This window comes from Sardina pilchardus, chromosome 10 (genome assembly GCF_963854185.1).
Source record: "Sardina pilchardus chromosome 10, fSarPil1.1, whole genome shotgun sequence".
NCBI lineage: Eukaryota > Metazoa > Chordata > Actinopteri > Clupeiformes > Clupeidae > Sardina > Sardina pilchardus.
The window spans coordinates 2,862,068-2,890,015 of NC_085003.1; the positions used below are offsets into that span (position 1 = coordinate 2,862,068).

Genomic DNA, 27,948 nt, shown 5'->3' on the forward strand with positions numbered 1-27,948 from the left:
ATAGCAAATCACCTGTCATCAAATACAAGGCATGTAGCCTGCTGTTTGAAATACCCCCCCTCAAAAAAGCTAATATAGTTCATAGCCTAGGCTACACATGCACGTAGTCTATCGTTAACACTTTTGACTTTTATTTTGACAACGGGCTACAGCTGTAAAGAAATAGGTGGGTCAACAGTTGTTAGTTATACCCGCTGTCTGAAGAAGTGTTAAGTACAAAGTCCTTATAAAACAGCAAGTTTGGCCTCAGCACAAATGTAGGCTAGGTCATTTGTATGACAGCAACGAGTGTGTCAGCGCAAGATGTCAGGGAAAGAACCTTGCCCCTTGATTTCCGTTCATCCAGGCCGTAGTAAGGTTGATGAAAACTTTGTAGTACTTGTTCAGCACTTGGCTCCTGGACTGGCAGTCACTATACATGCTCTAATTCACACTGAAGATGATGACTTTTGGGAGGCGTTTGGTCATTATATCAGTGATGACAAGGGATCTGTTAATGGTAGGCCTAAATGATCTTTTTCATGGTTCTCATTGTAGGAAGTAATTCACAGTCAAGAAGCCTTTTCAAGTGTCGTGTTGTGTATTGTCTTGTACTGTGGGTTCTTAGTTGCTAAGGATGCCAGTATCGGAGGGTCCTATGATGGTGTTGAGCCTATGGGTCTTTTGTGGAGCATGAAACCAATCCCTGGGAGTAGACCAGGTCTCAGGTGAAGTAAAACATTGTTTCTGTATTTTTGATTCCATAAGCTCAGCAATTGGGTCATTCCGTGTCAAATCACCCAGTGCCGGAAAGTGACCCTCTCCGAAAAAATCTGAAATAAATCACAGGTGTTTGTAGACTAGACCTATGCACAAATCTGAAATAGTATACCTGGATCACTAACGGTTTAAAATCTACAGCCCTTTGAAGCTTCAAGTCATTTTAAGCATTGTGGTGAACAATCCTTTTTGGTCAACTTGCAACGTTATTGGTTCTTTTGGTATTTCACACACATCAGTGAAACTATGTGAATGGAAGCACATTTTCCTGTTGAATTAAGAAATATAATCAGATGAGACGTGTCTTGTGTAATTTCCCCTCTGCAAAGCTCTGAAAATGGCTATAAATTCATTATGTGAAAAGACATCATCACTTTTGAAGGCTTCTCATTCGAAAGGTATGTGCCACAAATCTCATCAGGTTTTTTTCCCACTCATATATGGACTATAAGGTCATGTCCATGCATCAACTTTGGTTGTAATCTTTGTCATATTGTCTGAGCATTTTGTTTTAATTGGGCTTGATTTTCAAAAAGCCCATTTTCGTCCTATCATTTCACCATGTGGACAGTTAACAGGATTTCTTTTTATTTTACCATATCACATTCTGTATGTGAGGATCATCTGTTCAAAATTTGGGCTTGTTGCTGAGTTTCTTTATTGGAGATATGATTTTTGGAAAATATTCTCTATAAATCCACTGAACTTGCATTGGATCTGCAGTACCACTTTGCACCACATGGGGTGCTCTTTTAATACAATGGAAGTCAATGGAAGAGTAAGAGATTCACTTGTTTGCTGCACATATCCAATCTAAACACACATTTTATGGTTCATAGTTGAATTGCTCCAAGTAATGATTGCAACATGAACAACATACTACTCATAAATAAATCTTATTTAGCTAAATAAACTGATCAAGCTAAATATACACGTAAGTGTACGTAAGACTGACTGATCATACATGCAGCAAGAGGATTTAGCTTGCCATCTTTGTAACAGTTTTCTACACCACCATAGAAGTTGGAAAATGAAAGTCATGAACATATTCAATTAAAAAGGGGTTTCTAGAATTCAGTGCATTGTCAGATGCAGAAAAAGCGTCAGATGCAGTTTAGAGCAGGTATTTCACTTGATGAAGATGACCATGCATGTTTCCATCACATAAAAGTATTCATCAAAAGGTATGAGGGCTCAAAACGCTATTGCCTGGATCCAAGACTTTTTAAAATACTTGATCTCAACTGAATACTTTTTTCTGCATCCGGCAATGCACTGAATTTTAGAAACTCCCCCTTTTTAATGTTCCTTCATGACATTCATTTTCCCACTTCTTTCCCAGATAACATGGAGACAAACCACTGATCCACCTTGATGCTCTTTGTCTCTCACAGAGGACTGCATACCAAGCATATAGGCCTCTTCTCAACCTCTCTCCTCAACTCTCGAGGAAGCTCATTCCCACTAATCTAACTAACACTGGATATGCTATCCTATTGTTGCCGCCCCATCATTCTTTATCTATATCTGCCAAAGATGGCAATTATGCTAAATCCTCTTGCTGCATGTATGATGACCAGTCAGTCTTATGTGTGTATAATTTGCTTGATCCGCTCATTTTCTCTAAATAAGATTTATTTATGAGTAGTATGTTGTTCATGTTGCAATAATTACTTGGAGAAATTCAACTATGAACCATAAAATGTTGTTTAGATTGGATATGTGCAGCAAACAAGTGACTCTCTTACTCTTCCATTGACTTCCATTGTATTAAAAGAGCACCCCATGTGGTGCAAAGTGGTACTGCAGATCCAATGCAAGTTCAGTGGATTTGTAGAGAATATTTTCCAAAAATCATATCTCCAATAAAGAAACTCAGCAACAAGCCCAAATTTTGGACAGATGATCCTCACATACAGAATGCGATATGGTAAAATTAAAAAAAATCCTGTTAACTGTCCACATGGTGAAATGATAGAACGAAAATGGGCTTTTTGAAAATCAAGCCCAATTAAAACAAAATGCTCTGACAATATGACAACGATTACAACCAAAGTTGATGCATGGACATGACCTTATAGTCCATATATGAGTGGGAAAAAAACCTGATGAAATTTGTGGCACATACCTTTCGAATGAGAAGCCTTCAAAAGTGATGATGTCTTTTCACATAATGAATTTATAGCCATTTTCAGAGCTTTGCAGAGGGGAAATTACACAAGACACATCTCATCTGATTAGATATCTTAATTCAACAGGAAAATGTGCTTCCATTCACATAGTTTCACTGATGTGTGTGAAATACCAAAAGAACCAATAACGTTGCAAGTTGACCAAAAAGGATTGTTCACCACAATGCTTAAAATGACTTGAAGCTTCAAAGGGCTGTAGTTTTTAAACCATTAGTGATCCAGATATACTATTTAAGATTTATGCATAGGTTTAGTCTACAAACACCTGTGATTTATTTCAGATTTTTTTGGAGAGGGTCACTTTCCAAATGTAGCTGAAATTGGGTGATTTGACACGGAATGACCCAATTGACATTGTGTCGTAAGTTGTTCTGTTAACCTCTGTCAGGTTGCGGAAGAAGGACGTGCACACTCCACTGGTTGTCCATCTTACAGTCTATCGAGATCACATGCATGACGGTTTTAAAGACACCAAGGCTCTGGCCTGTGCTGTGGCTGAACGCTGGTACATGGCTCCTGGTGTTCAGAAGGTTAGCATCACCGAGAACGGGATCACTGGGACTCTGTTCTTACCTCCAGGTGAGGTGAAGGTCGGAATTAGAACTCATTTAACAATTTTCCATCATTTGCTTATACACAGCTAAAGCCATTTAGTCAAAACATTGAGTCTCCGTTGCAGTTAATCTATTCATAGGATTGTCCTGTTTTTCAGTCTCTTTATTTTGAAGTGTCAAAGTCCTTTGTCAACACAGAGCATCCTCCAGGTGAATTAAAACATAGATAAGATAGAATCAAGGAGGAAAAGGAATACCATTATGCCATTTGACAAGGTTCATTCACCTCCCTTTTCCCAGGGGAGTCACCAACAGATGCCGATTAAAATGCCTCTGGATGCATAGATTGATAGACCTAAAACCAATCAAACCAATGAAGTAGATGACATATGCAGAAAATCTGCTCTCTGCATATGAGATACGAGATATAGCAGAAAAACATCTCAACAAACGAGTGTTTTAAACCTGCCTCAATGGTTGTGATTGGTGTCCAGGTTTTAGGAATATTGGAAATGGGAGTGATTGGCCCATAGTTCAAATTTGAACAAATTTGCCAAATGTTCATCTGGATTCTCACATGTTAGGCATTTGGCCAATTACTGTACTTTAAATAATAATATAAATAATATGGAAATAACCTGAAGCCAAGTTTTCATTATGAATTGTTTGACATGAGAGAGCAACTGAAAATGCAGAATAAAATTAATTTTTAGGGCCTGGACCTTTCCCTGCTCTGCTGGACCTATGGGGAGGTGGTGGAGGCTTGGTAGAGTACCGCTCTGCTCTGCTGGCATCACATGGCTATGTGTCTTTAGCGCTGGACTATTTGACCCCTAAGACCTCTGACACACAGCACGTGGGCAACGACTACTTTGAGGTAATAGAGTTGCTGTCATTTCTCAGATGCATTTTAGAACACACCGCCATGTTATTATAGTTCTTAATCAGATGATATGATACTTTAATACTTTGATGCTATGATTTTGAAATGCATATCCCCCATCAGAAATATTGAAAAGTAATATGTAGGTCAGGCTGTAAAACAGATTACCCTTCATTTACAGTTGTACAGTGTTATACCGGTCAATGACCTTGCTCTTGGTATTTTGTTGCATAATAATTCCCTGCTTGTGCAAAAAAACTCTCCCAGGTCCAAATTCCAATAAACTCCACCAAACTGCCGTTGAGCCATAATTGTGTTAATGTTCAGGTTGATGATGGCAAGGTTGGAGATTGAGAAATGTACTGAACAGTGAGATAAATTAAACTGTCAATTCGGTGTTTAAGCAGGAAGTCATTATTTATTTTTCTGTTTGAATGTTTCAGGCAGCATACAGTATGTTACAGGAGCACCCTCAGGTGTGTGCCGACAGGATTGCAATGTTGGGCTTGTCCTTTGGCACCTCCGTTGCTCTTGGCATGGCAGTTTATTCCCCAGTCATAAAGGTACACAACACCAAAGGTTCATACATACCAGTACTGCATGCTTGTACATTGAGATGCATGCTTGTGGATTGAGTTTTGAAATTACACATATCAGATATGTTTTGCCTTAAAATAATGGCATCAGACTCATTTTGATGATATACAGACTTATGAGTGACACCAGAATTGCATATCTGCTAATACACATGCATGCCCAGAATGCCTGATATTGTACCGCTTTTTGGTGTAAAAAAACAGAGACCCATTTCATTTGTCCTCATTGGGTACATTAACGGAACTTGATAGTAATGTTATTCACTTTCCCTCTGCATCTCTCTCAGCCAAAGTGTTTGGTGTGTGTGAGTGGAAGCCACGTCATGCCTGTCAATGGGTCTCTTTCAGATGTGTTTGCAGAGATCAAGAAGTAGGTGTTCCCATCTAAACCCACTCATCACTATACATTATGAAATCCACTCTTAGTTTCGCTTGTTTCCTAAATCTCTCTGTAGAAATGTCCGCAACACTCGCTATGACGAGGAGAACAGGGTCATATGGCGCGACTTGCTTTTGCCCATTCCAGATGACCCTTCCAAGAAAGTTGATGTGAGTTTCATCACAATCTATCAAATCAGGTCAAAATGGTCGAAAGTCTTCATGGAGACATTAATTGTCTTCACACACAAAATCATAATGGACCATCTTTTCCTTACTGTACATGCAGTTGTTATCCCCCCACTGACAATAAGGTTATAGTGGGATTTACAGACGCCCTATACACATTGCAATGCATACATACAATGTAGGTGTAAATACTGTACATAAGACCCCCCCATACAAAGCAGTGCAAGCCTTACTTGAAGGGTTGTGATAGGCATTGATATTTCTATACACTGGTGAAGCTGTTATTGTCATCCATTCTCACAGGTGGGTCGAATTCAGTGTCCTGTTTTACTACTAGTGGGAGAAGATGACCAGAACTGGCCAGCCTTAGAGTCTGCAGAGGACGTATGTTTCGTTCTTTATGTATTCCTCATCCAATAGGAAATCCTAATAAGATGGAATTGTTCTTGTAGGCCATAGATATATATTGTCAAAATATAGATAACTATATCTATGCTTGTAGGCAAGAATGACATCAAAAGTAATTGTAATGCACACTCAAAGTGTAACTGGATGCCTCTACTTTTCTTTATTGTTTTTTGTATCTATCTTGTGTGTGTGTATCTAGATGAAGCAGATGATGGAGAGATCTGGAAACAGCCACCTCCTCACTATAGCATCCTACCCTGGCACCGGCCACCTGATTGAGCCCCCTTACAGTCCACATGTCCGGGGCAGCAACTTCATGGTGGCTCAGTCCAGGACAAAGGGTAAGGCCTGTGTAACCATTCCAATAAACTGTGAAGAGTATCATCTCAAATGTTCCACACATTTATGCGATTTAGTGAAAGCTGGCTAGTGGCTAAGTGAGAATGACGTGTGTTTATTAGTGCTTCACATGATGACCATATACAATCATAATAGTATGCTGCAGAAACTAGTCCACTGCAAAAGCATTATGTGAAAGTCAGATTCATGTTGTGTTCAGCTTTTGAATAACTCAGTAAAGAGTGTGTTGTGGGTAACTGAAAATAGATTATGATGGGCATCTCTGGGTTTGTGTTTCAGTCGTTGTTTTGTGGGGGGGGCAGACGGTGCCTCACTCTAAGGCACAGGAGGACGGCTGGCAAAAGACCTTGGCCTTTCTGGAGGAACATCTTTATGGCTCCACACACAGATGACTGGCAGGCTAGCACTTTCAGAAAGGGAAAGGGTGGAAATCAGTGTTTGTGGTAATGAGGAACATCAACAATGAGACAATAATGCCAAATCAGTATAAGGCTTTGGCAATCAACAGTTTATCAATATCGTTTTTAAATAACTGATGCTTCTTATGAAATTCCAAAGCTCAGTGATACAGCACTTGAACCTCTGATTGTACAGTATGTTTTGCACAAACCCATGTGTTTATTGGTAGTACTAGGCTCGTTCCTTTCATGAGGGTGGAAGTCATTTTATGATGTCTTCTATTCGGACATTTTCAGGAAAGGTCTGGGAGTGATCCGGATCACCGTCTGGATCCAGGAGGCGGTTATGTTTTTTGCTTGGCGGAGGTCTGCACTCTCGGAGTGCTTTCCTAGTTTAGAGTAGTTTAGAGTAGTTTACAATCAAATAATTGCTCTTCAAAGCAAACCAATGACAAACTAGAAAAGCACTCAGAGAGCGCAGACCTCCGCCTGTATTGTTCTTCCTAGGTTGTCATACATTTGAACCTAAACTATTCAGATCGCCACCACGTGGCCATACCATGCCATTACACCACTAAGCGAAAAACATAAACGGCTCGGGAATCCCGGCGGTGTTATGGATCACTCCCAAAATTTAATCGTTTCTTCCTTGGATCATTTCTGACCTTCCCAATTTCATCGAAATCCATCGATTACTTTTTGAGTTATCTTGCTAACAGACAGACAGACAGACAGACAGACAGACGGAGGTAATAATTAAATTGTGTAACAGTTAGTAATTTGTTGTATATTATTTGGGCTTTGATAAGCCATCAAGGGTTTTGTTGATTTATGTTTGATATGTGCTTCACCATTCCCATATCACATGCCTTTTAGAAACTTTCAAAAATAGATAACCACCAGCCATAATGATTTTAAGAATTTAAATGTGTGATTTGGAATTCAATGGGACCAAATCAGACGCTGCATAAATAAAAAAACAGAATTATAGATTTGTGTGGCCTAGTCAGTCACTGCTTAGTTTAGAATACAGTGTATTAGAAATACTGGAAATCTCATTCAGGTAGACCCTTTGAAGGGTAAGCCTACTTCATTTGACGAGGACAAAAGTGTCCACTTAGTAACTTTGTCAGTGTCCTGGCTACACTTACTCTGTCAACAATGATGTGAAGAATTAGAAAATGTAACACTACAAGATTGAAACAGTCTTTCAAATGGGTAGGATTCTATCTTTTCCTGTATCACCATTGGTTTTTTAGGTTGTTCTTTTTTAATAAAAAAAAAAAGAATTACCTTCGTTTCTCATCAATTTTGCAATAAATTGTTAGATTTCAGCTAAATGTAACCAATCATTTTCAACAGCAATAATGTAACTTGATCACCACAAAGTGTGTGTGTGTGTGTGTGTGCGCGAGTGTGCGTGTGTGTGTGTGCGCACGCGCGCATTTGCATTAAATGTAAAGCACTTTTCTCACGTAATACATTGTTTTTGTTTCACCTATAATCAACAAATATTCTAGAGAAACTGCCGTGAACCCAAACATCCCAGACTGTGGGAGAAATGTGTGAACAAAACATCAGCACTTCCTCATCTTCCACATAATGGTGTTTGCCCTCAAGCAAGGCATTCCGCATGTGTGTTGGGAATTTACCACAATATAACAGAGTATAAAGAAATATAAATTACCAGTATAATATGTGGCATCATGTAGTACAATAGCAAGTGGTCTGGCCCAAGTATGAGTTGCTATCCCATATCCTAATGTAATCAAGGTGAAAATAGAATTTACATATATGGCTCGTTTGAGTATTTAACGGATGATGTCTCAACTTGTTCAAACATGAAATGATATAAGTTTACCCACCACAATTCACTCTTCACTTTTACTAGTACTGATTTATGATGTATTCAGTCTGAGAGGTTTTACTCGAGAGGCACCTAACAACCATTTCCCCAAGACCTCTGCATAGATTCTGAAATTGATGTTGACCTCTCAATGTGTTAATATACACAACTGTTCAGATAGAAGATGAGGTGTTGCAGTTTCTAGTCAAAACAGTGATGAATAAAGTTTGTTATATATCCTCACGTATGAACTAATGATTAGTTAATGCATTTAGCTAAAGATGTTGAATGTTGAAATGCAGGCAAATGATTTGTCATAGTAATCTGTTATCTGCCTGATCAGAGTGCAAAGCAAGTTCCAGAATGGCACATAATAAACTCCAGCAATGCAGTCCCAATGAAATGGTGGTGAAGAAGGATGCATGCTGCAAGTATTTGTTCCTTGTGTGTATGTGATGTACGAATATTGAGCATCTCAGTTACCTGGGGCACATTTCTAAGGAAAGGCGTACCTGTCCGCAAGCGAATATTCTGGTGCCTTCATCCATACCGCTTTCAGCGTGGCATGACAAGCATAAATCAGTCCTGCGTGAAACCTAATCCTCATTTTCCAACCCCCCCAGGGCAGCGCTTTTCCCTCACACTCTGGTGCTCAGGTGTGTCTTTACACGCTGAGGCTCTCAGCAGCATTATTGCACAGGGCTGTGGGGGGCAGGGGTGGGCGAGAGCTGCCACTCTGGAGAGATCCTACTCGAACACAGGACCTCCTCAAGTCACAACTTTCACTCCGCTCTGACTGTAAGTATCGTTTTGAGCTTCATGTTTTCCCTCACAGATGGCTGACAACGGTCTTTGAGATGTTGATGTCATTTATTTGGCGTGTGCTAATGAGCTGTTTCCATCTCAAAAAGATGGGATGTGCTGATAGAGGTGGCGGTTGCTCTCTGGGTGTTGGATCAGTGAGTTAAATCAGTGGTGGTTTGGTGAAGACAGCTAGTACCGACAAACGTACTGTATGGCTTTGCTATCAACCATGTACGTTGTTTCTGAGACTTCAATGCCTTTGGTGACATGGAAGTTATTTCATGTTATGTTCCACATGCTGAGGTTTTTTTTGTGGTGCAAAAATGAAACTGTTGAGCTGATAACGTATGCAATTGTTTAATGTGAAGGTTGCCTTGGGCCTCAGGAGCATTGTGTGCTTTACATTCTGCGTTGACTGTTTCAGGAACTCCCCTGACTATTATGTTTTGCTCTGTAGGGCACAATGCAAATAGGTTGTGTAGTCTGAGTTCAGGTTACAGCTTTCTCTCTCCCATGTGAGGAACAAGTCTTTTCACACTTACTCTACTTTGGATATCATGAAATCAGGGGAAGTTGTGGGAGTTGTGGAAGTATTCTTACCTGGACGTATGACATTAATGTATCTGTCAGTTATACACTTGCATTATTTTGGTTTGTTTGTCAGATGACCATCCTGTTGTCCTGGTGTTTTATAGATATTTGTATTTGTGAAACATATTAATGCACATGTATAGTGTGCAGTGATAATGACTGTGTGTCTTCCTGTCTGGGTTGATTAATGTCAGTGTAAAAAGTGTCCAAGATTGTTCTCTTGAGAGATCTGTGCTGAAGAATGAAAGTTAAATGAAAAGTGTGTTCTTAGTGACAAAGTGAATGTTCAGGCACCTAGTTTTGTGAAGGTGATAATGCAGCGATGTAAAGCACATTACATATGTACATATTAAAGACCAGCCAGAATCTTCTGATGGAATTATGTATGTGGGTCAAAGCTGAATTCATTCATTTGAGTTGAGTTTTGGTGACAATAGAACTACTGTACTCAATCTACAGATGGCAACAATGAGGATGAAGATGATATTGATGAGGAAGACAAGAATCAGAAGTTATTATTGCTATGGAAACCAGTCTTTGGTTTATGATGTTGTATGCTTGTGGAAGCAATATGATTTATTTTGCCTCACCTCTTTCCCTACTTGTGTTCATTGTGTAGCTCCACTATGATTCCCCTGGGCTCCTTACTGTTCCTGCTCACGTGTAAGTCATTCCATGCACTTCACTGTAATATGAACATAGTTTGGAAAAGGACAGATTTCCTGTATGTTTAATAATCTGTAGAAGGATTTGTATTTGGGTTTTGGCTGTTACGAGAGCGTCTCTGACATTACCTCTCATCCTCACTGCCCTGACAGTGAGGACATGCACTTACTTGCTGGAGTAGATCTTGAATCTGCTGCCACTAGTTTATTGTTCATTTGTTACTGTTTGTTTGTGCGTAGTTGTCAGATGTCTCAAATATTTTAGCAGTATTATTTTTTTACAAGGTTCTAATTATCCTGTTAGATTATTTCTGTCTTGACAGTCTGACAGATTATGGGCTGCCATGATGTTTGTGTAATTGATACTTTGTCTCTGATAACAGAGTGGGTGAGATTTGGTCATTTGTGGTTCTTCTGAAAATCTAATGCCTTGTCATAAGGCATCATTATAACACGAGAGGGGTCTGTCTGAAATATTTGTTTACTTATCCCAGTTATCTTTAAACTGGGATAAAGAGTAATGAAGTAAAATGTTATTGGCTCTTTCCTGGTACTTTGTATTGTACCTACTCTGGAGAGTATGACTAATGCTGTAAATACAGTATTTCCTTTCTATGGCAGCCATGTTTCTCGTCTCTGTTGCTTGTGTTCAGGTTTGGCCACCCCTCTGCTCGGTCAGGAGGATGAGTGTGATGACAACTCCTGTCACCCGCAGCTGGGCGACTTGATGCTGGGCCGTGCCGCTCAGCTCTCGGCCACCTCCACCTGTGGACTCGCAGGGCCTCAGAACTACTGCATCTTGGGATACCTGGAGGTATGGAGAGATTTCAGGGCAAACTTTCCACTTCTCACTCAGATTGGATAAAGCTCCATGTCACTCAGGAATGCCATGGGGAACAGTGTTTAATGCCTAAGGAATGCTTGAAGGTCATGCACGGGAGGAATACAGGGAGCTCACTGATCTGAACCTTTTCTGTTTGTCTTTCCCTTTCTGCTGTCAAGATGGGAATGATGATGTATGAGCACCTCATATCCTGTTTTGAATCAATTATATGACCTTGCCTGGCATATCCTTAGCCCTTTATTGTGTGAATCAATAGAATGAAATCAGAACTGCGTCTTGATTGATTTGGGAGCCTAAAGCCAACATTTATGCTTGTCTACAGAAAAAGATTTCAAGCATTTTATTTCGATCTGATGCTGTCAGTTATGGAAATACAATGAAGCCGCAACATTTCAAAAAGTATGTGGTATGAACATACTAGCCATGATGGTGCCATAACCAACTCCACTCAGAGTGGTGCAGTAGATGCATGTCAATATTGGTGTCTGGTTGTGCTGCTCACAGTAACAGTATTTATGCTACACTGTGCTGGGTTCAGGTGGTTGTGCTGCTCACAGTAACAGTATTTATGATACACTGTGCTGGGTTCAGGTGGTTGTGCTGCCCACAGTAACAGTATTTATGGTACACTGTGCTGGGTTCAGGTGGTTGTGCTGCTCACAGTAACAGTATTTATGGTACACTGTGCTGGGTTCAGGTGGTTGTGCTGCTCACAGTAACAGTATTTATGGTACACTGTGCTGGGTTCAGGTGGTTGTGCTGCTCGCAGTAACAGTATTTATGGTACACTGTGCTGGGTTCAGGTGGTTGTGCTGCTCACAGTAACAGTATTTATGGTACACTGTGCTGGGTTCAGGTGGTTGTGCTGCTCACAGTAACAGTATTTATGGTACACTGTGCTGGGTTCAGGTGGTTGTGCTGCCCACAGTAACAGTATTTATGGTACACTGTGCTGGGTTCAGGTGGTTGTGCTGCTCACAGTAACAGTATTTATGGTACACTGTGCTGGGTTCAGGTGGTTGTGCTGCTCGCAGTAACAGTATTTATGGTACACTGTGCTGGGTTCAGGTGGTTGTCTTCAGCAAGTCTCTGGCTAACCCTGTAGCGGGATGCATTCTGGAGACATGTCCTGATCTGCCACACTTATAGGTCATTACCCTGCCTCTCACTGCTGGAGCTCAATGCTCATTTACTCCCACTGCTTTCTTTACTCTTACCCCCCAACCCCCACCCTCTTTCTCTCTCACACACACACACACATGTGATTCAGGTATGTAGGTGTGGCTCTGAGCAAAAAAAATGCATTCATCACTCGTGTTTGGCATCTTGGCATTAGCTAATAATGATCTGTTGTTTCTGTTGGCAAACAGCTCAATGAGAGAAGAAAGCTTCGGCCTCTTTTGTGAGACCTTTCAGCAGGTTTACTTTCCTTCCAGCCAGTCTTGCTTGCACATGTCTGTATTCAGATGAGCACTTCCAGAGCATTTGATTTTCTCTTCATGTCCATGAGCAGTCAAGCATGCAACATGCAAAACACTTTTCTCAGTGGCATACTGTCTAACTGTGCTGTGCTACATTTTGCGTTAGCCAACGTTACTGTGTTTGACCCTGTTTACCCATATTTCCCTCTCTGTGTCTGCAGGATGAGCAGAAATGCTTCCTCTGCGACTCGAGGAATCCTTATAACCGCTATCACAATCCCAATAGTCACCGCATCGAGAATGTGATCACAGCCTTCGAAGGGTCAGAGCGCAAGATGAAGTGGTACCAGTCTGAAAATGGTATCTTCTCTAGAATTTACAGTTGCTTTACAAATCTACAAATTTAGCCAAATGGAAATTGACCTGTGAAAATCTAAAACATCACTTTTGGAACTTTAATTTTGAGTTTGTTTTTCATTTCAGGTGTTCACCGTGTTAGCATTAAACTGGACCTGGAGACTGTGTTCCAGTTTAGTCATCTTGTTCTAACTTTTAAGGTTTTTATGGTTTTAATTGTTTTTGATTTTAATTGATTTATGTTGTTTATTTAGTTTCACTGGATTAGCACAGACACCCAGAGCATGTTGTAATACCGCTAGAGCCCGGGGGGTTAATGCCCCTGCTCTGTGAATGCCCCTGGTCAGTTAATGCCCTGCACTCTCTCCGCTGGACTCCTAGAGCTTCCGCCCTGCTGCCATGCTGGTGGAGCGCTCCAAGGATTTCGGACAGACCTGGAAGGTGTTCCGCTACTTTGCTGAGAACTGTCACCTCTCCTTCCCTGGAGTGTCCGAGGGGCCAGCAGAGAGTTTGGACGATGTCATCTGTGATAGCCGCTACTCCGGCCCAGAGCCCTCCACTGATGGAGAGGTAGAGCAGCTTAATGTGCTTCAGACATGACTAGAGATCACTAAATGACTTCACAACTAGCCCATTAAAACCATGCATTTGTGTAGGTTGTGCTCAAAGCCTTGGATCCCAGGTTTGAAATAGATGATCCATATGACCCTAAAATACAAGGTGAGGGGAGGTCATTCACATCATTGTTGTGTGTGTATTCCAATCTTTTAGTAGCAGTGAAATACTGTTGGAGTAAAAAACTGTCCTTGACTTGGCGTTGTGTTGTTCTAGAGCTCATCACCATCACTAACCTGCGGGTGAACTTCACACAACTCCTCACTCTGGGAGATACGCTCCTGGCCCGTCGGCGCAGAAACCCCCAAGACAAGTACTACTACGCGCTGTACGAGATGCTGGTGCGGGGAAGTTGCTTCTGCAATGGCCATGCCAGCCAGTGCATGCCTGTGGATAATGCCCGAGGGGATGTGTTCAACGAGCGAGGCATGGTGAGGGAAGGATCAGGTTACCTGCCGAGTGTCTTATTTTGTCTTTTTACCTTTGATATTTGGCTTAACCTTGGTGAGCACAGCCAGCTATACAACATGTTAACTGCCCCCCCTCAGTGTGAGGAGGCACTCCGTGGGGTTGGGGCTGTTATGGAAAAGGGGGAGGGGAAGCAGTGACAGATTGATTTGTCCTTTACATCACCATATCAATGATGACAAACTATTTCCACAAGAAAACACGTCAAACATTGTTGCTTTAGTGTTTTTTCCTTCACCTGTGTTCATGTTCCATAGGTCACACTTTTGATATGTGTGTATGTGGAGGGTTGTGTGTTAACAGAGAAAATGAGGGAGCTACACCAAGCTATTTTTTATGGTTTATAAAGAGAAATGAGCTACCAGCTCAACTTCTCAATTTCAAGTTTGTTCTTGGAACTTGCTTAACTTCTGGTGTTCCATTTGGAAGCCCAGATCCCTATCTACAAAAAATACTTTAATGATGTGACTAGAAGTTAAAAATACTGGAAATACTGATGAAACCGTGTGTTTTTTCCCCAGATTCACGGTCGATGTGTGTGTCAGCACCACACCGTTGGTAACAACTGTGAGAGATGTGAAGACTTTTACAATGATGCCCCCTGGAGGCCAGCTGATCCTGCTGATCCTCACACCTGCAGAAGTACTGGATCACTCATGTTTAGTCATGTCAGATAGAGCACTTCACCACATGCAAACACCATAGCTATCATTCCTGCATAGAATTAACTACTGAATGTTTGTCTTCATTAAATAGTCCTTGTAAAGAGATTCAGTATCACTCTATACAAAGCTGTATTGTTGCTGTTGCTGCCCATTATGTTTCTGATTAAACTCGACAGCTGATAAGTTGGTGGGATGTAAATGGTGACCTGCCAGGTGAAACATATTTCACATGCTGATATCCTACTACAGTATCTTATTCTCTCCTGTATTCTCTAGAATGTAATTGCCACGGGCATTCGGAGAGGTGTCACTTTGACACGGCGCGGTTTGTGGCCAGCGGGGAGGTGAGTGGCGGCGTGTGTGAAGACTGCCGCAACAACCGCGTGGGCGCCCAGTGCGAGCAGTGCCAGCCCTACTACTACCAGGACCCCAGCAGAGCCCCCGAGGACCCTCAGGCATGCATCCGTGAGTTGACTCAGCGAGTTCATACCTGCCGGGTGCCGTGCCTGTCCACAGGATCTCATTGTGTTTTTGTGAGTTTCCAGGCCCTGGGGGCAAACGTCAGTCAGGATCTCCCATGTTCAGGTTTACAGTAAATGGACGCTCCATATAAATGTCACCACGTGAGACACAGCACTGGAAAAATGAGCAGAAACAGTAATGTAAGACTGTGATGATTACACCGTAACATGTCATGACAACACTTAAAACTAGCTCCGTCTTAGAAGGAAACTAAATAAGGACAATAAAACAGGGGTGCTGTAGAACATACATTCCTGGCTCTGCTCACATAAACAGCCTGGCATTGCTCTCTGCCAGATCAGCTTGACATGAACAGGAAGAGAGCTGAGCGGTGAAAGCTCTATGATGTCATCTGCTCCATCCTGCTGGGTTGGAGTTGAACTGGTGTGCTCTGCTCTTGATCCAGGATGTGACTGTGACCCTACTGGCTCGCTGGACAACGGCCTCTGTGATGCCTTAACGGGGCGATGCGTGTGTAAGGAGAATGTGGAGGGGGACAGGTGTGACCGCTGTAAATTTGCCTTCTTCGGCTTACGCCAGGATGACCCCAAAGGCTGCCAGTGTGAGAATGCATTACCCCATTTCACATACAGTAGCCTCATTGACTGCATGGTAGTATTGCCCACCATAACATTTTACTGCTTCTAGCTGCTTTTGTGATATCTGAAAATATGTCAGCTCTCCTATTATTTTGCCAACTGTTTTTTTGTTTCGTTTTCTCAGTTTGTGAATGTAACTTACTGGGTAGCATCACAACACCCCATGCGTGTGACCAGACCACAGGGCAGTGTCTCTGCCAGCCGTTTGCCACAGGGCCGTACTGTGACCAGTGTGTGGTAAGCCTCTTTACCCCTCATCACCATTACACATAATGTATCATAGCCATATGTAGTGTGCTCTGAGGTTTCCCATTTCAGTAATACAGTGCAATTCAGGGTAAACATTGTGTTGAAAACTGCTGTTGCTTAATACTTACCCCAATGTGTTTCTATCTGTAGCAAGGCTATTGGGGTCTAGGAAACACTGTATACAGCTGTCTACCTTGTGACTGTGACATAGGTGGATCCACCAGCAGTTTGTGAGTGCGCATTAACCTTACATAACCCATAATATGCCCTGTGTTGCAATAATATCTATTAATATGTAGTTTGTGGCATCCTGTATATGAGAGTAAGTTGTGTGTGTTGACTTGTGGTGACATGTAGGTGCTCCAGTATCGATGGTCAGTGTCCTTGCCGGCCCAACATGGTGGGGCTCAGCTGCAGCAGTCCGGCTCCTGGCTACTACCTGGCCCCGCTGGACTACTACATCTACGAGGCGGAGAAGGCCATTCCCCTGGAGAACGGTGGCTCCTCACTGGTGAGAGCCCGTCATCTCTGCTATCAGCCATTACCAAACCACACAGGTGGTTTTATAGTCACACGAATGAGTTTTCATGAGACTAGTGAGCAAACTAACCAAATAAAACAGTCCTGTTGTAAACACCAACAGACATTTAGTTCTGGTAAAAGCTAGCAGGCTTGCTGGTGTATTTAGTCGATACATTTGGTGACGTTATCCTGTTCCAGTCCTGTTCCAGCCCAGGATCATAATAGTCCTCCATAGTGAATAGTCCTGTTTCAGCCCAGGATCATAATAGTCCTCCATAGGGAATAGTCCTGTTTCAGCCCAGGATCATAATAGTCCTCCATAGTGAATAGTTCCAGTCCTGTTTCAGCCCAGGATCATAATAGTCCTCCATAGTGAATAGTTGGGCTGGGTTGTTGATCTGCCCTTCACATGACTACACGCCATCAAGTACTCATAAATCACCTAAAAAAAAACGGCAAATTGTTGCAGTGTTTCTCTAAAACATATTCTAGATTGAATGGAGTCCATAACTAACTAGAGCACTGTGTTTGCAGATTAATCCGCCCCCTCCCACCGGTGTCCCACTGCCCAAGTGTGAGAACTACTACCGTGAGCAAGGCTATGACTTCAAGCTCACCGATGGACAGTATGTGCTCATCAAACGAGAGAGACGGAGCAGTCGCCAACGAAGACAGGATCAGGTGATGATGTGGCCAATGATTTAGCGTGTGCTTACCAACTAACAGGACTGATTTAGCGTGTGCTTACCAACTAACAGGACTGATTTAGCGTGTGTTTACCAACTAACAGGACTGATTTAGCGTGTGCTTACCAACTAACAGGACTGATTTAGCGTGTGTTTACCAACTAACAGGACTGATTTAACGTGTGTTTACCAACTAACAGGACTGATTTAGCGTGTGTTTACCAACTAACAGGACTGATTTAACGTGTGTTTACCAACTAACAGGACTGATTTAGCGTGTGTTTAACACACGCTAAATACATGACACTTCTGGATGAGTTCAAATGTGATGTTGGTGATGTTGCCTTCAAGTGGATGGGTCTTACAGCACAAGCTAGAAAATAATCTGTCCTGTTGTTTGAACCAATTGAACTATTCAGTCTCATTCCTGTATTGTGTTGAAGCCCCAGGATGTAGCTCCAGAGCCAGGTGCAGACGAGCAGGTGATTCCTAGGGAGCGCCGGCCTGAGTTCCCCATCACATGGACGGGCCCTGGGTTCAGGAGAGCTCAACAGGGCGCAGTGCTCCGGTTCACCGTGAACAACGTGCCAGCCTCCCTCCAGTACCACCTGCTGCTCCACTATGAGCCAGAGGTAGCGCTCCGCCTGGCACCATTTCACCTGATGCCCAGTCCAGGTTTGGGTCACGCTTACTCACGCCGTGTCATTTGTAGTCCTCAGACGACTGGGTGGCCAGTATCAGAATTGTGCCTTCAACACCGCTGGACTACGGAAGGTGTCAGAATGACCCGGCGGTAGATATGGAGCTAACACTGCCAGCCTCCAAAAGGTGGGTAGGGCAGGGCCAGGTGACCCTCGGGGCTGGACTGTGGGAAGGGTCCTCAAAATGCCCTTGTCCACTCTTGCTAATCCTGTCACTGTCTTTTCTATTCAGGATGGCTCTTTTGGACACCACAGTGTGTTTGGAGGCGGGTGTGCCATACTCTGTGGATGTCACTCTGAGAAGGCTGGCCAGTCCAGATTCACAGTCCAGCCCATACATCCTGATGGACTCGGTGAGTGTTCCCATACAGGGACATTCCAGTACTTCAGCCTCTTCCAGCCTATTTCTATCCATTACTTTTTATAAACATTTTATCTACATTTCCCTATCAAATCTTCAAGGAATATATTTTTATATATTTGTATTCTGATGACCAATGATTTGAGATGCACATGACTTTGTTGGCAGATCTTTAAAGTGCTCCTTGTCTCTGGCCTGTAGCTGGGCCTGGTCCCTCAGATCTTTAAAGTGCTCCTTGTCTCTGGCCTGTAGCTGGGCCTGGTCCCTCAGATCTTTAAAGTGCTCCTTGTCTCTGGCCTGTAGCTGGGCCTGGTCCCTCAGATCTTTAAAGGGCTCCTTGTCTCTGGCCTGTAGCTGGGCCTGGTCCCTCAGGTCTTTAAAGGGCTCCTTGTCTCTGGCCTGTAGCTGGGCCTCGTCCCTCAGGTCTTTAAAGTGCTCCTTGTCTCTGGCCTGTAGCTGGGCCTCGTCCCTCAGGTGGACTCGGCGCGGTCTCAGGACGGGAGCTGCTCCGAGGCCAGTGAGCATGAGCAGTACCGCTGTGTGGAGCTGGACGCTGCCACGCCCGCTGACCAGTGCCAGGGCCTCATCAGCAGCATGTCTGCCCTCATCCACAACGGCGCCATCCGTGAGTGGCACTCTCACCACTCTATCACCCATGATCACTACCACAACGGAACAAAGAGTTTGTCTTGTGTCACTTTGGGACAGTTGTTTGCCTTTAGCGATGAGCCTGGTCTCTGTGTCCTACAGCACAGGGACATCAGTGTGGTAGACTTGGTTGGCTGTACTAGTATAACGGTCATCATAAGATGGGAGGTTGGCAGTACATGGCAAGGTTTGCATGGTTCTAGAAACTGATTTAGATCTAGATTTGATGCCACGTCAAAGATGTTCCTAGAGTATCAAGCTTAGCTCGACTGACCATTTCTCTCTGAATCACTGTGACACTCCTTAGGAATAACCTCAGCCATATGCTACCAATAATATTTTTCTGTGTGAGTGTGAGAGAGAGAGAGTGAGAGTGAGTAGGGGAGTGAGTGAGGCAGGGTAAATAGTCCTTATGTGTGTGTTCCCAGCCTGCAGCTGTAATGAGGAGGGGGCCTCCAGGGAGACCTGTGCTAAGTTTGGGGGCCAGTGTGAGTGTAAGCTCCACGTGATCGGCCGCTGCTGTGACTCTTGTGCCCCGCTGAGCTTTGGCTTTGGACCAACTGGATGCACACGTAAGTGACTCAGGGCCCTGACGCTGTTGCAAACAGGCCTCTAAACTCAAATGACCATTTCTGCAAGAAAAGCATGACCTTCTTAATACATTACAATGTATGATTCATCATGCCCAGTCCTAATGATTGATGACTGTTTTGTCAGTCTGTGAATGTGAGTCCATGGGCTCGACAGCTGAGCTCTGCGACGCGACCACTGGCCAGTGTCCATGTCGTGCGGAGGTGACCGGAAGGCAGTGTGACCAGTGTCTGCCTGGCCATTATGACTTCCCTCAGTGCTCGCCCTGTCGGTGCAATGGCCTGGCTGACCTCTGTGACCCCGTCTCTGGAGCATGTCTGGACTGCCGGGACTACTCCACTGGACACAACTGTGACAAGTGCGTTATGGAGTTAATTACAGCTTACAGCAGCAGCGCTCTCATCACTGATACAGGTTTGAGTCATGTCAGAGGCATGAGCAATGTGCACTTTGTGTGTCCATCTAAGGTGCATTACTGGTTACTACGGAGACCCAGTCTTCAGAGAGCCCTGTGAGCCGTGCAGATGTCCAGATGTGCAGGGGACTGACCGCTTCTTCGCCCTGTCCTGCTCCAAGGACGACAACACGGACAGCCTCGCCTGTGACTGCCTCAGGGGCCACGCAGGTCTCTGGGCTTCCTCTCACTCTCGCCATTTAACCCTCCCATGTTCACCTGTCAGGACGCACTGAAACAGTGGAGATAAATGACCAATAATGACCTCTTGCTGCCCGCACCAGGAGCCCGATGTGACAGCTGCGCGCCTGGCTTCTACGGAGACCTGGCGCTGCCCGACACCAAGTGCGAGGAGTGCCGCTGCAACAACAACACGGACCCGCAGGACGCCCGGTCATGTGACGCGGTGAGCGGCGTGTGCCTGCGCTGCCTCCACAACACCCGCGGGACCTCCTGCGACAGCTGCAAACCCGGCTACTACGGCGACGCCCTGGTTCAGGACTGCAAAGGTACGTGAGCTGACGGGGATGCTTAAACACGCAACGCTTCAACTGATCTTGTGCTGAAATACGAATGAATAAGTCTGCCTCTGGCTAAAACAGGCTGCCTTTCTCATATGACACTGGAATGATGCAGTTTAGACCCAGTACTGTGAAGTCTTGTTTAGGTTCATACTGTACCTTCCCATACATCGCGGCACAGTTGTTGAGCTGAGATGTGCCTCTGTGTGTCCGTGTCCCTCCACAGAATGCTCCTGTGACCGGCGTGGCACGGAGGTGGTCATGTGCCCACTGGACAGCCCGTGTTTCTGTGACGAGGAGACGGGGCAGTGCCCGTGCCGCGTGGGCGTGACCGGCCCGCTGTGTAACGAGTGTGAGGATAACTACTGGAACCTGGATGGCGACGCAGGGTGCCAGCCTTGCAGATGTGACCCTGATCACTCGCTCAGCAATCTCTGTGACAAGGTAAGGTCATGCTAACTGATCTCAGATCAGTTCACGTTTGTCATTTTTGTTAATTGTGAATGGCAATTGGAAAATGGAGCCTCTTATAACCGTATTTTATGGTAGGTTCCACTACTATTTTTGCACTGTGATGCAAACCTCCATGTTTCCTGTCTTGTGCGTGCAGGTCACAGGCCAGTGCCCCTGTCTGCCTGAGTATGGGGGTGAACAATGTTTCGAGTGTGCCGAAAATTACTTTGGAAACCCTGACGTTCAGTGCCTTTGTACGTGGTACAAATATACGGTTCTTTTTGTTGCTGTTGTTTGAATGTCTCATTGTTTATAATGCTGGTGCCTGGCTTGTGCTTATGGGAACAGTGCTGCATTGCTTGCCTTTGTCCCACCTGCATGAGTGGCCTTGTGTCTGTGTCCCTGTGTCCCTCAGACTGTGACTGTAACATGGAGGGCACCCTGCGGCCGGCCTGTGACGTGGACACGGGGGAGTGCCGCTGCCGCCCTGGCGTGATGGGCATCCTGTGTGATGAGTGTGCCCCTGGGCATGAGGCCATCTTCCCTGAGTGCCCACCTTGCCACCCCTGCTCTCTGCTTTGGGCTGGAAACGTGACGGACGTCAAGAGAGCTGCAGAGAAGATGCAGACCCTGGTCCCAAAGCCGGGCGACCAAAAGCAGACCAACTACAGCCAGCGCTGGCAGCGCGTCCTGGACATGCAGGCCCAGCTGGACTCGGCTCTGAACATGACGGGAAACACCCAGTCAGAACTGGACGCGGCCGCGGACCTCCTCTCCCGTATCATGTGAGGACCCCCATCACGCCGTGCTAACAGTGCTGCTTTAGCTGGCCCTCCAAGACATCTTGCTCTCTCTTTTTTCAGTTACCAGGTCTAAGTTCCAGGTGATTGAGGGTGGATTAGATGCTGGATTTTATCCAGGCAGGCAGTGTCCAGTGTTTTAGTGAGGGGATACTGGAACAGCAGGTAGTGTCCAGTGTTTTAGTGAGGGGATACTGGAGCAGCAGGTAGTGACCAGTGTTTTAGTGAGGGGATACTGGAGCAGCAGGTAGTGTCCAGTGTTTTAGTGAGGGGATACTGGAGCAGCTGTACTCAGACAGGGTCTGATATGTTGGGGATGCCACTGATGCTGACATTTGTCTATCTGTAGATTGTTTATGCGATGTTATTGTTTTTGTCAGATACTTTGGTCTAAAGAAACTTACAAACACATCAATAAACATTACATAAACATTAAGTAATAAAAATGATAATAATAATAATGATAATGATAATGATACCATTTATTTACTGTATAGCACTTTTCAAGTGCACAAAGTGAACAGTTTAAAGTAGACATATAGCCTGAATTAGAAACACCAATATTAGTAATAGACTAACAATAGCTATACAAACTGTGACTTCATTTGTGAGATACAGGGTGAATAGAGTCTTTGGACGTTTTTTTGAAGATCCTAAAATTATTAGAAGTAAGAGCATTAGGTAGATCATTGCACAACCAAGGCATCACAGAAGACAAGAGTCTTGACTGTGGCCTCCTGGTGTTGATGAAAGGACCATAGCAGATCCTCATCAGAAGACCGCAGTTTGTTTTGAAAGATTATTTTTCTAAATCTATTTGGAAGAATCAAGATCTGTCATGGAACATATTGATCTTCCAATATCTTTCATACAAGATATTTGTGCACTGAAATGATCAATGATGCATGATAGAGATTTGGCTGAGGGTCTGTCATATTTGTTCTCACCCTATTTGTGTTTCTTTTCTCAGGAAGCTGAAAGACAGCATAGATCCCAGTGCCATTCTCGTTGACCCAACATTACTTCTGAACACAGAAATAGAAAACATCAAGCTGGAGTTCAAGAAACTTATAGACAAGTTAATTGATAAAACAAAGGAAGTCCCAATAACAGATCCTAAGGCTCTGAATGGTAAGACATGGTCTCCTGTTTATAGTCCAATTACATTGTCAGCAGTGTTATCCTCCAGTCAAATGTCCTGATGGTGTTGGAATCTCTGTGATAGAGATGCCCAGAGTCTATGTGAATTCATTGTCTTTATCTAGACACACTGGAGGAGGTCAGACAGCACTATAAGGACTTCATTAAAGACGAGGAGCGGGTCAAGGACGCGGAGGCCAAGGTGGAGTCGTCCAGGGACATCAGGCAGAAGGCCAAGCTAGAGCTGGCCAAGTGTCACTCTGGAGACTGGGACACTCTGGAGAAGAAAGTCAAAGCTCTGAGTGTGGCCAAGTTCAATGAGGAGGTGAGCAGTGCGATTCCCCCCTCATATCCTGGCATCAGAGTGGAGAATTGTTGTTGCAGCATGTCCTAACAGGATGTGAGCGAGTGACTGTCAATGTGGTCTGTCTACACTGAATCCGTTAAATATGCCCTTCTATTGCGTCATATTTCTCAAAACGGTGCCTTGCATCGCGCTGCTCGCATCGCTTGCTGTCAGGACACTCCGATTGAAAACAATGTAATTAAACACATTTTATCGTTGATGTTCGCTCACATCGCGTCCGGTTAGGACATGGTGTAAGTATGTGTCGTGCACTGGACGTCTTGGCTGAATGTGAGGTGACGGGTGTGACTCCGCAGGTGTGTGGGGCTCCAGGTGATGCCGAGTGCTCTGAGGCCGAGTGTGGCGGTGCTCTGTGTAAGACGGACTCTCAGGAGCGCAAGTGCGGAGGGCCCGGCTGCAAGGGCAGCCTTCCTCTGAGCCACAACGCCTCCGAGACCGCAGAGAAGACCGAGAACGACATCATCGATCTCAACCACAAACTCAGAGAATCAGCAATCAAGGCAATTACTCCTCTTACATAATTACCTTTTTAGTCAGATCACATTGTTTAGTACAATACAGTCAATGCCTCTGCTTAGTCTCATTTTTATATTTTTATATATACGATACATTTCTACTATTTAGTTGTATGTAAAGCTTAAGATTAGTGTAACAATTGTACACAGTTTATCCCTAAATAGCATAGCACCATGTGGTGACTTATTCAGCCTCCTTTGGTGTGTTTCTGTCTGTTGAGTTGTCTGAAGTGCTGCTCCTCTGGTCCAGATTAATGAGGCCAAAGACATGAATGAAGGCATTAAAGACGAGACAGACAAGATGAAGAAGAGGATCAATGAGAACAAGGAGAAGTTTGAGAAGGAGAAGAACGGCACCAAGGAGCTCATTAAGAGGGTCAAGGACTACCTGACAGGTAAGGCTGCTCGTCTGCTCACGTAGCACAACACATCCCACAGCCCCTTCAGGAGCTCCCTCTCTAACAACACTCTGTCAACAGATGAGATGGTGAGCCCAGAGGACATTGAGAAGATGGCCAAAGCAGTCTTAGCTATTAAGCTCCCCAAGAGTGCCGATGAGATCCAGACCATGATCAAAAACATCCGTGACCTGCTGTCCAACTTCACAAACTCTCAGGAAGACCTAGAGCTCCTGAAGGAGAAAGCCAAGATAGCAGAGAAACTACTTGAAGAAGCCAACGATGTCAAGTAATCCGAATATTGTCATCAACATTATCATTCTATGATTACTCATAACAATTTAGATTATTCATAACAATTTGTTATTATTTATTTTTGAATCTTTTTATCCAAGAAACCGAACAAAGGCGATTGATGTGAGTGACATTCAGAAGACGTTACAAGAGGCTGAATTCTTACAGGATGCGGTCTCGGATGATCTGACCGATGCCAAGGCCTCCACAGACGAGGCTGCTGACAAAGTGAAAGAGGTGATTGAGACGGGTCCCTCTAGTTACAGCAGCACCATTATGCCCCCTCTGAGCATTGCTGCAGCCTCACTTAAGTAGTTGACATGGTTTTTTTTTTTTTTTTTTTTTAGATTATTTTTTTGGGCTTTTTTTATGCCTTTAATTGGACAGGACAGTAGAGAGTATGACAGGAAACAAGCAGGAGAGAGAGTAGGGGTGGGATCCGGAAAGGACCACGGGGCGGGAATCGAACCCGGGTCGCCGGCGTGCGGTGCAGGTGCCCCAGCCAGTCGCGCCACGGCTGGGGCCGTAGTTGACATGGTTTTAACATTGTTTTGTCCCACTTTGTGACATTCAAAGATAACAGTTCCATATGTTTGTGTCTTTTCAGACGGAAGATAAACTGGATGCCGTAGAGGCACGGTTGAATCCAAATATTACAAAGTTGCTGGATGACATCGAAGCTTTAAAGAATAAAACCGAAATGAACAGAGCGCAGGCAGAGGAGGCGAAAACTGCAGCTGACGATGCCCTGAAAAATGCCACCGATGTGGACATGGTATGGACAAATGAGTCCCTCTTCTTGTGTTCTGAGGAGTCAGTTAGTTACACGATGCATTTCTTCAAGAATCACATCCACTGCTAATCGCTTTTGGTGCATTAAGGCATATTTATATGTAAATAACATATTATGGATCGTTTTGTATTTTTGCAGGATATTAAAGAGGTCATTGACCTGTTTAATGAGCTAAAGGACAAAAAATCTAATCAGACTGCTAATGATGAGATAAAAGATCGTCTGAAAAATATCACAGAGGAAGTGAAAATTATGGCCAAAGATGTGGCTGACAAGATGAAGAGAATTGAAGGTGTGTGTATGATAAAAATGACAAATAGTTAGATTTTTAAATTCTGAAATATTAAATGATCCTATATTCCCACACCAGAAATGTGTGGAGGCCATTTCCGTGCATACTCATTTGGTTGTGGCTGCCTCTAACTTGTTGTAGCTTGTAGCTCATTTGGTTGTTTCTGTTTGTTTAGACTTGGAAAAAAGACTGGAAGCAATCGCCAAAGCTAAAGAAGATAAAGAGAACGATGTTGCTAAGCTGTTGGAGGAGGCAGCAGCCCTCAAAAAAGAGATCGCCCAAAGAGCTGAGAAGTACGCAGGGTGCACCTCCTAAAGACAATAGCACATCTTTTCATGCACACATGTCCCAAGCTTTTCCACAGACTCTTCTGCGCTCGTAATGGACTTATGTCAGTGTTGGTTCATCACCTTGTCCCTTAAGTGTCCACTGCGCACACTGCTCACCCTATTCATTAGGCATCTACTGTGTCCACTGCTCACTCTGGACTCTGCTAAGACCTTTATGAATGGCACAGTGGTGTTGTTCAAACATTGATATGACATTAAGCTACTAAATATATTGTCAAAGGCAGCATACTGTATCTCATTGATAAGCTCATTGACTGATTGCGTTATTTTTGTAATGAGGCTTCTTTGAGATTTGTTTAGCTAACAGATATGAGGAACTGAGTCCATTCATTAAATAATTGTTTTATTGAACACTTTCTTTTGCTATCCAGTCCTCTGTAGTTGTATAACGGCAAATGTGTACTAGCAGGTAATGCCTTGTGTGTTGAGCCTTCACTGTAGGTAGTGCCCATAACTGCCACAGGAGGGCGTATGCGTGCAAACAAAGTTTCCCTGAGCAGATGGACCTTTTATTGATCAGTAATGGATCCTTATACCACCATGTAGAAGTTGATCCATTTACACACTACTACTGTTCCTTTGTGGTCATTACATTTTTAAATCTAAACATTTGTGCCTGTTTTAACAAAATATTTCCAATTTGATTTCAAATAAATGTAATGAACATTTAATCATATTAACAATAAATAATTTGATTTGTTGAAGATTCTCCTATCCAAAACAACTTAAAGCAGAGAGCAGGTATATGTTCAGCTGTTTGGTGGTATAGTAATGGACCAATGTGTAGGTTCCTCTTTGGCATCTTGCCATCTATTTAAGCAACACACATGGGAGAACATCCAGTAGCCTACATAATCTACATATGGGCAGGGGGATTGTATATGGGTGGGGGTACAGTACTATAATACAAGTGAGGGTCTGTGGTGGTCCTCCAAACTACAGACAATGCACAGGAACCGCAATGCAACAAGAGACTTAATTTGTAGTCAAAACATAAACATGGTGAAGAGTGTTCCTAAAGGCCGTCCCTGGACCCTTATGAAAGCTGAATCTTAATTAAGTTTGTCTGTTTTTTAATTACGTTTGTATGTTTATCTGATCGTATTATAGTGCCTCAACAGCCTTAGCTTCAGCCAACAGTCTTATTGAGGTGTAATAATAAGATGTTTATTTGAGCATATGGAAGTGTGAGAAGACCTGTCCATCCAGGCCTAATGTGTGCCTGCTGTTTGTAGATGGCCAGTGGTCTGACAACTGAATAGAATACCCACCTATTTGCACATGGCAGAGGTGTTAATCAGCTAGACACATTACCAGCCCTTTCACAGTCCCACATGTCTTTGTCTGCATTTACTTTCTCAAGTATACACTGTGCCTGCGCCTGATTACAACACACACACACACACACACACACACACACATATGCATGGTTGAGTTTACAGTTGAGTGACCTTTAACCCTTTAACAGGATGAGAACTGAATACTGACCAATGGTATTGGGGGTGAGATGAATAGTTTGATGTTTAGTGAGGTAATGTTTCATCGTTCTGCCATATTGTTGTGCAACTGATGACCTGAAAACATCTGAAGAGTTATGTTCTGTTATTTACCTCAGTTTATTATTTTGTTCATTGATGAATTTCAACATTTCAGTGTCTTAATTTGTTACATGAGGGATTGCCTGTCTCACCTACATCTA

General features: G+C 43.7%; 2 protein-coding genes across 2 annotated transcripts; both read left to right on the forward strand.

Annotated features, from left to right (window-relative positions):
• Window positions 1–157: 157 nt before the first annotated feature.
• Window positions 158–8,006, forward strand: LOC134094697 (peroxisomal succinyl-coenzyme A thioesterase-like). Its single transcript, XM_062548321.1, has 10 exons — window positions 158–499; window positions 608–707; window positions 3,340–3,530; window positions 4,219–4,382; window positions 4,832–4,951; window positions 5,272–5,354; window positions 5,440–5,533; window positions 5,855–5,935; window positions 6,159–6,300; window positions 6,599–8,006. The coding sequence occupies exons 1-10, from the start codon at window positions 304–306 to the stop codon at window positions 6,709–6,711; spliced, it is 1,284 nt and encodes a 427-aa protein (XP_062404305.1). The 5' UTR covers window positions 158–303; the 3' UTR covers window positions 6,712–8,006.
• A 1,263-nt stretch (window positions 8,007–9,269) lies between these two features.
• On the forward strand, window positions 9,270–26,858 carry lamb4 (laminin, beta 4). Its single transcript, XM_062548322.1, has 35 exons — window positions 9,270–9,361; window positions 10,578–10,621; window positions 11,277–11,437; window positions 13,110–13,248; window positions 13,372–13,445; window positions 13,627–13,815; window positions 13,902–13,965; window positions 14,077–14,291; window positions 14,850–14,970; window positions 15,270–15,458; window positions 15,922–16,077; window positions 16,239–16,351; window positions 16,514–16,593; window positions 16,721–16,874; window positions 17,420–17,566; window positions 18,015–18,203; window positions 18,284–18,399; window positions 18,505–18,625; window positions 19,090–19,258; window positions 19,710–19,853; window positions 19,999–20,230; window positions 20,340–20,497; window positions 20,611–20,835; window positions 21,074–21,291; window positions 21,458–21,554; window positions 21,716–22,085; window positions 23,071–23,231; window positions 23,366–23,565; window positions 23,904–24,107; window positions 24,373–24,517; window positions 24,602–24,809; window positions 24,916–25,051; window positions 25,422–25,589; window positions 25,746–25,899; window positions 26,075–26,858. Exons 2-35 carry the CDS (start codon window positions 10,585–10,587, stop codon window positions 26,212–26,214), a joined length of 5,394 nt encoding a protein of 1,797 aa, XP_062404306.1. The 5' UTR covers window positions 9,270–9,361; window positions 10,578–10,584; the 3' UTR covers window positions 26,215–26,858.
• Window positions 26,859–27,948: the final 1,090 nt, after the last annotated feature.